At 57.5% G+C, this 9,101-nt stretch overlaps 1 protein-coding gene across 3 annotated transcripts in view; it reads left to right on the plus strand.

Moving 5' to 3' along the window:
* The window catches only part of ADAMTS10 (ADAM metallopeptidase with thrombospondin type 1 motif 10), a 45,402-nt gene extending 38,211 nt beyond the window's left edge, over positions 1-7,191 (plus strand). For all 3 annotated transcript variants that reach the window (XM_065652449.1, XM_065652451.1, XM_065652450.1), the window contains 7 exons: positions 1,197-1,360; positions 1,782-1,908; positions 2,843-2,972; positions 3,591-3,795; positions 4,382-4,558; positions 5,025-5,181; positions 5,373-7,191. In XM_065652449.1, coding sequence (XP_065508521.1) covers positions 1,197-1,360; positions 1,782-1,908; positions 2,843-2,972; positions 3,591-3,795; positions 4,382-4,558; positions 5,025-5,181; positions 5,373-5,482 — 1,070 coding nt within the window. In that variant the 3' untranslated portion in view covers positions 5,483-7,191. The remainder of the gene's footprint in view (positions 1-1,196; positions 1,361-1,781; positions 1,909-2,842; positions 2,973-3,590; positions 3,796-4,381; positions 4,559-5,024; positions 5,182-5,372) is intronic.
* The last annotated feature ends 1,910 nt before the right edge of the window (positions 7,192-9,101 follow it).

Below are 9,101 nucleotides of genomic sequence, written 5' to 3' on the forward strand. Positions count from 1 at the left end.
CTCAGCATGGAAAACCTCCCAGCGCAGCAGAGGATGGGCTTGCGGGTCCTGGGTTGGGGACAGAGGGAGGCAGCAGGACAGCGTGACTCGGTGTGGCACACACAGCCCCCGTCTGGCAGTGCTGCCTCCGTCCTGCACTCCCTGTTCAGCAGCGTAACCCTGAGCAAACCCCACACCCCGTTGTTCCTGGCGCTGTCTGCGCCTCCTTGGCATTCCCCCCTCCGCCAGCATGTTGGGCTGGGGATTAAAAATAGACCTGCTCACATTTTCCTTGGGTTTAATTTTCCAGCCAGACTCTGGCTGGTTTTTACAACAGGCTTTTTTTTCTCTTTCCCCTTGTCTTCTCTTTCTGTCCTTCGAGCAATGGACAGCGGTGGTGGGAGGTGGGCAGGGGTGCTCACTCCTGGCTGGCACCAGTGGGAGGTCACAACGGGGCTCTCCTGGGTTCGGCGATGCCGACGTCCCTCCCTGCCCAGCCCAGGGATACTGGGGACTCCTTGTGTCCATCCAAACTGGATTTCTGTACGCTGGAGGCACAGCCCAAGCTCGTATCTCTGTCGACTGCTGCCACCAGTCTCTTGCACTCCGGGATCTGCCTCAGTGAGAGGGGAGGGCGCATCCTCATCCTCAGCAGTACGAAGCGTCCTCCCCGCCCCAGAGCATCGTGGCAGCAGCAGCGATGCAGCACTGGGCGCCAGCGCGGTGTTGGTGGCAGAGAGCAGGGAGGGAGAGCGTGGGAATGCGAGCAGGAGCGAGCGAGCCGATCCCCCTCTAGTGACTCGCTTGGGCAACCACAGCCAGGCTCCCCGGGGACCAGCCTCCTCCAGTAGCCCCAGCAGCCAAGACCCAGTTTGCACGGGTGCAGTTGAGCCTGGCTTTATGGCCACAGCTCGTCACACTGCCAGGCATCCCCAGCACCACCCGGCGCAGCTGGCTGAGCTCCCCACGACATCGTCCTTCCACAGCGAGGTGACAGGCAGGCTGAGACAAGATGATGGGTACATTAGTCCCACCTCTGCTAGTGACTTCCTGCGTAACCTGACCCAGGCATCTACTGTATTTCCTATCTATTCCACCTCTATAAAATGAGGCCGACAACATTTACCCAGAGCCCTGAGCCTGGTCAATGCGAAGCGCCCAGCCAAAGCTGGATGCGTTCAGCCTTTCTGCTAACGCTTGCTCCTCTCTCCTCACAGCGCTGAGAGGGGAGAGCGGTGACTATTACATCAACGGGAAGCTCTCCATCGACCCCCCGCGGCGCTTTGACATCGCAGGCACGACTTTCCACTACAGGAGATCCCCAGACGAGCCTGAGTCCCTGGAGGCCTTGGGACCCACCAACGTCACCCTCTTTGTCATGGTTGGTAACATGGTTCCTTCATACCCTCACCTGGTCTGGGCTAAAGAGACCTTGCCATGACTACATGGGTATTGAGTTCCTCAGCCCCTGTCCTTGCTGTCTGGGGTAAAGGGGCACAGACATCAGAGGTAAACTGGGCTAAGTTCTCAGGTCTCCCTCCCTAACCTGCCAGGCTTTGGAACGATTCAATTTTTAAGTGCATAGGAGCTTGTTCTCTGATCCTGTCACCTTCATGGCTGCACCACTGTCATCACTGGTGGCTGCCACGTCAATGCTGGAAGGGACTGGAAGGGGAAGGTGGGGAGATTTCAGCTGCCCCGGATTTTAGAGAGCACAAAGAGGTCATAGGATGCCATCTCTATGGTCACAACCATGCTGGACTTGGGTGGCACTGACATCTTGGTGGTGCCTTTCTCCACAGGTCCTGGTGCGAACAGAGCTACAGGGGATCCGGTACAAGTTCAACGCGCCCATCGGCAGGGACGCCTCCAACCAGTATTCCTGGCACTACACCCCGTGGACCAAATGCTCGGTGCTGTGTGCAGGGGGTGAGCTTTGACCCTGTGCTGGTGTGGGGGACACGTGTCTGCACCCTGTGACTCCCATGCCGTGTCTGGGCCACATGAAGCAGCACACACATGTTGGCATCTGCTTTGCTCTAAAGGAGCTCTCAGGTTTCTACATATTCCCACCCTGAACATGCAGGTTGGTGTCAGTCACCACGATCTTGTGGGCAGAGTGTCAGGACAAACAACCTGGACGCCGTTCTTTGGCTGGACCGCAGGTGCAGGTGGTAGAGGTGATGGAAGGTGGTATGATAGGCTTGAAATTCCTTTATTGTGCAATGCAGGACAAGTTAGCCGGTTGCAACAGCCCCTCTGGCTTTCAGATCTACATGTCTGTAAACTGAAACAGCTCTGATGCTTCCCTGAATCCCTGGGGCTGGTTCCCATGTGGAGGGACACAAAGGTTTGCACCATGTCTCATGGGTCTGGGGAACGTGGCTGCGAGTGACTGAGCTGCGATTCAGGAGAAGAAAGAGGCAGTTTCAAAAGCAAGGCTTAATAATGGTCCTGTTTAAAGCTAAGGGCCCTCGCCTTGTGTGCAAGGCCTTGACAAAGTGGTGTTCCAGCTATTGCCCAAAGTGCTGCCCAGAAAGTGTCACAAGGCCAAGGTTAGAACAGGTTTATTTGAGGACAAGACCTTGGAACACTTCGATCCTCCATCCGCTGTGAACTCTGCCAGCTCCTGCCCCGGCTGCTGAGCCTTCACCCCATCCATTTTTTCTGGAAATGTTAGAGGTGAAGGAAACTTTGGTTATGAATAGAGAAGTAGGTTCAGGGTTGATGGGGTGCGGTGACACGTGGCTGCGCTGTCATGTTGCCCACGCGGGAGCAGAGCTGTGGGGCTCATACCTGCAGCCGGGCTCAGCACCAACCTCGGGCTCCTCCTCTCTTTCCCTCTCACCTCTTCTTCTTGCAGGCAGCCAGATCCAATCTGTGGTGTGCAAGAAACTTTCTGACAGCTCAACTGTCTCCAACCATTTCTGTAGCCCTGAAACCAAAATGCCAGAGCGGCAGAGGCCGTGCAATACCGAGCCATGCCCCCCGGCGTGAGTACCATGCCTTGGAGCAGATCAGGGGAGTGTGGGTGGAAAAGCCAGTGTGGAGGAGGGTGAAATTCACCCTTTTCTGCCATTTCCAAGTCAGAGTGCTCTGCTGCAGTCCCCAGCGGTGACACTGCCCACCTGGAGCTGCTCTGCTGGGGAGGGGGGACATTTTATTCCTCTGTGTCCCCTCATGAGCACACAAGCTGCACGGCCCAAGTGCAGTGCTGCGGGGAAGAGCAGGGGCGATGCAGGAGCAGAAACCTCTCTGCACCACAGTGCTCCGTGCACGAGGCTGCACGGTGCCCTTGCTCGGTGAAAGGTGCGCCGAGCTCATGGTGTATTGGCCAACAATGCCAATGCGTGACCTCCTCCCTGCGCTGCTCTGCTACTTGCAGAAGGGAGCCGTCCCTGTCTGGTCCCTCAAATATTGTCCCAGCCCTTCCCTGGCTGGTCCTTGCCCCTCTCTTGAAGGGATAGGGGAGATGTGAAGGAGCTCTGTGGTTCAACCAGAGCTGCCTGGGAGGCTGTGGCCGGCACAGGACTAGGGCTGTGTACAGGCATCTGGGGACAAGTGTGGACAACCGTGCCCCTTGCAAGCTTTGCCATTTTACCTGTCTCCAGCTGGGTGATTGGGAACTGGTCTGACTGCAGCCGAAGCTGCAACGAAGGCGTCCGCACACGCAGCGTCTTCTGCAAGCGTAAGATCTCTGCCACCGAGGAGAAGACTTTGGATGATGCTTCTTGCACCCACCCACGGCCAAAGATGCTTGAGCCTTGCAATAACCAGACGTGCCCTCCAGAGTGGGTCGCCCTGGACTGGTCTGAGGTAAGTGCTTAACATCACCCTCACCCCTGTGGTGGCACTGGTCCTTAGGAGAACAGTGTCACTCACTAGGCCAGAGCATCGCTGGTGGCTGCTGGCCATGGAGAGCATGATGTGGGAAGTGGTCTTGTAGCTCAGGAGACAAGCAAGGCTCTGGGGAGACCTTATTGTGGCCTTTGAGTGCTAAAAAGGGGCCTGTAAGAAAGATGAGGACAGACTTGTGAGCAGGGCTTGTTGTGATAGGACAAGGAGTGATGGTTTTAAACTAAAGGAGGGTGATTCAGGCTGGACATGAGGAAGGAATTGTTGGCCCTGAGGGTGGTGAGAGCCTGGCCCAGGTTGGCCAGAGAGGTGGTGGCTGAACCATCCCTGGAGACATCCCAGGCCAGGCTGGACGGGGCTCTGAGCACCCTGAGCTGGTGCAGATGTCCCTGCTCATGGCAGGGGAGGCACTGGGGGAGCTGGGAAGGGCCCTCCAACCCAAACTATTCTATGATTCTGTAAGGTGGGAGCACCCATGGGGAGCACCAGTGCTGCTTCTCCCTGCTCTGTGCCGTACATCCTGACCGCACCTGTCCTCTCTCTGCAGTGCACCCCAAGCTGTGGGCCAGGTTTCCGCCACCGCATCGTCCTCTGCAAGAGTGGTGACCACAGTGCGACGCTGCCCACCTCCCAGTGCTACGAAGGCTCCAAGCCCCCAACCAGTATGAGGTGCAACCTGCGGCGCTGCCCCCCACCACGCTGGGTGACCGGCGAGTGGGGAGAGGTAGGGACAATCCTTTCTGTGGGATTATTGAAGGAGAAGACTCTGCTACCCCAGCCCCTCAAATCCTGGCGCACATGAGGCTTTTACCTGCCAGCAGAACCTGATGCGCCCACCACAACTATGTGTGGGGCTGCAGGAGGGTGCAGGATGGAGAGCAGGGCAGTGGGAGCGCTGGGCCAGCTGCCGCAGCCCAGCCTGGCAGTGGGGTGACACTGACAGTTCTCCCTGCTGCTGGGTGACACCGGGGTGCAGGAGGCCTGGGAAAGCCCGGTGATTTGGGGCTGGATGGAGAGACCATCGCTGAGTCCTGGAAGTTTGAACCAACTTTTTGGGAAGTGGGGCCACAGCACTGGAACGATGGCATCCAGAACCCTTTGCACCTCCTTAGACCCGGCCTTGGCCTCTCCCCCTGCATTATTAAAGCCGTGGCGGCTGCTGCAGCTCCCTGCTGTGCTGTTTCCTGCAGTGTTCTGCACAATGTGGCCTTGGCCAGCAAAGAAGGTCCGTCCAGTGCCTGGCTCACACCGGGCAGCCGTCCAGCGACTGCATGGAGTCCCTGCAGCCCCCCAGCATGCAGCAGTGCGAGACCAAGTGTGAATCAGGACCCACAGATAACCCTGAAGGTGAGGGGGATGGGGGGGCTTCCAACCCAAACCATTCTGTGATTCTATGATCTTGCTGCTTCCTGGCACACAGCCCCAGGCCCTGGCCATCGGGGTGCACGAAGAGCTTGCAGAGGGCTGGTTAAAGGTCCCCCTGGGACTCCTCGCCCCTGAAGCAGCTGTAACTCTGCTTCCTTCTGTTGCCCATCCAGAGTGCAAGGATGTGAACAAGGTGGCCTACTGCCCGCTCGTCCTGAAGTTCAAGTTCTGCAGCCGGACCTACTTCCGACAGATGTGCTGTAAAACATGCCAGGGGCACTAGAGACACAGCGTGACCCCCGTGGGAAAACTGGAAGGCAGAAGCTCCGCCGGAGGGCTGCCGAGCCGTGCTCTCCCTCTCCGCCCCGGGAACCTCCCCTGGGTCCAACACAGACACTGGTCGTGCTTCCCGTGGGAGCCGGCGTCACCCAAACCCGTCCCCCAAAGCCATGCACCCTTCGCCCCTGAGCTTCACAATGCAGGTTCCCAGTTAAACCACTGCCAGCAGCTGCAGACACCGCCACGGCCCAGTGCCGCAGGAGCCGGCCGATGGAGAGGGAGAAGCTGGGCAGAGCGCGGCAGCAGGGACATTACTTGAAATTCTGACGTTGTTATTTATTAGTAGCGGACCCAGGTCCTGCAGGCACCGACAGCCTCCGAAGCGACACCGCTCGTCCCGCTCTTGCCTCATCCCCTTGTGCACCCACGTCCCCAGGGCACCGTGGTCCATGTGGGGTGTCCCCGGGGAGGCTGAACACACCGGGAGCTGCTGCCGTTCACTTGGGGACCCCAGGGGAGACAGGGAGGAGGTTTCAGGTGCCACGGGTGACAAGTGTGGCTTGTGGCTTCTGGGCAATGGATGAACTGCTGTGGGGTGTGAGGCTGGAATGGGAATTTTTGTTTCCTTGGTTTGCATCCTGCCTGCCTTGGGACATGCAGCCAGGGACAGAGAGCAGGTCACTCAGTGAGCAGAGCGGTGACACCAGTTTAACTGGGAGAGGAGGTTATTTACACTCTCTTAACAACCTACTTTGATTGGGGTCTCCTCCTATTTTTCCTTAAAGCCCTTGTCACTATTATGACTATTTTTTATTCCAGAAACACGTTGAAGCATGAGCCAAGGTCAGGGCTGAGCCGTGCTCAGGCTTGCAGCCAGTTAACGGGCGTCAAGGACGTGTCGGGCTGCAGGGAGCAGAGCAAAGGAGGATGCAGGACAAGAACTTCTCGGTCACAGTGTCCCCACTGCTGAGCTGTGACTTGGGACCCATCTGCCTGGTCCTGGCAGGGCCATCCCCAGTGAACGCCTCGGCCTCCGCGGCTGCTTTGCCTCCAAAGGTGCTTTACTTCCAAAGGTGCTTTTGCCTCCGAAAGGTGCTTTGCCTCCAAAGGCAGCCTCGTCACATGCCGCTGTGGCCTCGGTGCCGGTCCCCGTGCCACCCGCTCCTCCGCCCTCAGGAAACCTCCCACGGGGGGAAAAGAACAGGCTTGAAATTCCTCCAGGTCACCTCCTGGCCAGACCTGGGCCAATGCACATTTTCTCCATAGGCCACTGAATATCCAGTCTACAAAGCATGTGCTTTTTGTTATTGGTATTGTTATGATGATGATGATTTTCAGGCCTTTCTGTGTCACAAAGATGGGAAATGGTGTCCAAAGCCATGTTCTGCTCCCCGTGGGGGTCACACAGGGAGGTGGGCAGCCCTCTTTCCCCAGAGCAAACCTCTCTGCCCTGCCAGCCCTCGTGTTCCTCGACCGTCTGGATTTTTTCCCCGCTCATCAGCCGATCACAGCTTCTCTGGTGCTCAGCAAATCCCGTTTGGCTGTCGAGCGGGGCCCTTCATTTGTCTTCCTTCCTGGTGCCATGCTCCTTTTTGACATTTTGGTGAAGGGAGTGGGGGGTGTTTTCACCTTTTTATATAGATATATATATAATGAAAAATGTTTAACATACTAACTCTGAGGAGGAGCGACGTAACAGCATGATTTATAATAAAGGAGTAGCTACGATCCTGGGCACAGCTTCTGCTCCCAGTCTTGTTTCTCGACCAGCAGCCTGGGCTCCGGGCAGCCCCGCAGCGCGACGCTCCTTGTGCTGACGCTGCCGGGGGGCTTGGGCAGCAGGGGAGGGTTTTTCCTGCAGCCACAGTGACCAGAGCGGGTTGGAGATGTGGAGATTCACCCAGAGCTGCTGCACGACACGTAGGAAGCGGCTTCTCCTTGGCAGACCCCCGGGGCACACAGACCTCGCATTGGTAAGGCTGGTTTGCGATTTTAGGAGGGGGGTTGTTTGAAGAACTACATGTCTGTGAACTGAAACAGCGCTGATGCTTCCCTGCACAATTTCACGTTGGCTGGGAGTTTATCGTTCCCATAGTCATGGTTTTGTAGCCCTCAGACACAGGGTGTGAATTTTGGGGTTGTCTTATGCAGGCACAGGAGTTGGACTCGATGATCCTTGCAGGTCCCTTCCAACTCAGGACATTCTGTGATTCTAAGGCCAAGGCTAGAACAGGTTTATTTGAGAAGGAGAGCCCTCAGGAACGCTTTGATCCTTTGCCTTCTGCAAACTCTGCTGATGAGATGCGTGCCCAGCACAGGGTGTGTGTTCACCGAGGATGGTTTCTGTAGCGTGACCTCCCGGCGCTGCTCGTCCGCCTGCACGCTGGAAAGGGCGAGGGAGACACCCCGTGAATATCTGGGGGGGCAGCCGGGCAGCGCAGGGTGGGGAGGAAGAGTCCAAGGAGCACTTGAAGCTCCACTACGTTTGAGGGGAGACGGACGGATGGATGGATGGATGGAGATAAATGGATTGGTTGCTGGCTGGGAGACACAGGTAGGCTGGTTGCACTACAACCTTGGCTTCCCGCCTGCAGCATCGTACCTGACCGCTGCCGAGGAGCTTGGCCGATAGAGCCTTGGATGGGGCCAGACCCTCCCAGCGCGGCGGGCGCCCTTCTTCAAGCACAGCCTGGGGTCAGCGCTGCGGTACCCAATGGGCTCTGTTGGAAGTGGTTCCACCTCCATGGCTTCTTCCTGCTCTTCTAGAGCTTTGACCGCCATGGGCTCCATGCTGTCCTCTGTGGTTTTGCATTGACAACTGAAGAGTTTCCACATGTCTTCTAAGGTTTGGCATCTCTTGTAGTCGCCCTGAGACTCCATGGGGCAGCTTTGTTGGGCTGCAGAAGACAGTGATCGCCGCCTGAGGCTTCCCCGCTCCGTCCTGCTCCGACTGCCGGTGCTGCAGCTGCGAACACTGGCATGGCAGCCAGGGCCACCTGCCTTCTTATGGGGCGGGGGGACAACGGGCAGCGAGGAGGTGGTTTGTGACATCAGGAGGACATTGTGATGGCACGTGGGTGCCTGTGGCTGTCGGGTGCTCGGCCTGACAGAGGGAAGAGCAGGTTGCCCAGGGCTGAGGGGCCCTGAGCCCCTGCCCAGTCCCACCGTGGGGGGTCCCCACTCGCCCCAGTGCCATCACCCCACACCTGCTCTGGGGAGGAACCGCTGCTCTGGTCAACAGAAGCTGAAGCAGCCACAGGCTCTGACATGGCCAGTTTTCTTCCCTTCCAGCCTGCTGGTGGGCTGCCCCAAGCCTGGCATTTCCAGAAGGTGCCATACATTCCAGAAGGTGCCATACATTCCAGAATTTGCCATGCATTCCAGATCAGGCCCCACTGGTTGGCAATATTCTTACTCCTCCAGCCCTGGCCCTGGTGGAAGGCTGGGCGCTCCTTTCAGCACCCTCTGCTCTGCAATGCGAAGGCTGATATATAGTTAAAAAAAAAAAAAGTGTTTCTAGGATTTCTGTGTATAAAGCAGCCACGTGCTGTCCCCACATGGCATCAGACCTTTCCCTGGAAAGCTCCCTGCTTTGCACACACTCCCTTACCTCTGGGACTTCC

The sequence above is a fragment of the Caloenas nicobarica genome, chromosome 27 (genome assembly GCF_036013445.1).
Source record: "Caloenas nicobarica isolate bCalNic1 chromosome 27, bCalNic1.hap1, whole genome shotgun sequence".
In the NCBI taxonomy this organism is placed as follows: Eukaryota; Metazoa; Chordata; class Aves; order Columbiformes; family Columbidae; genus Caloenas; species Caloenas nicobarica.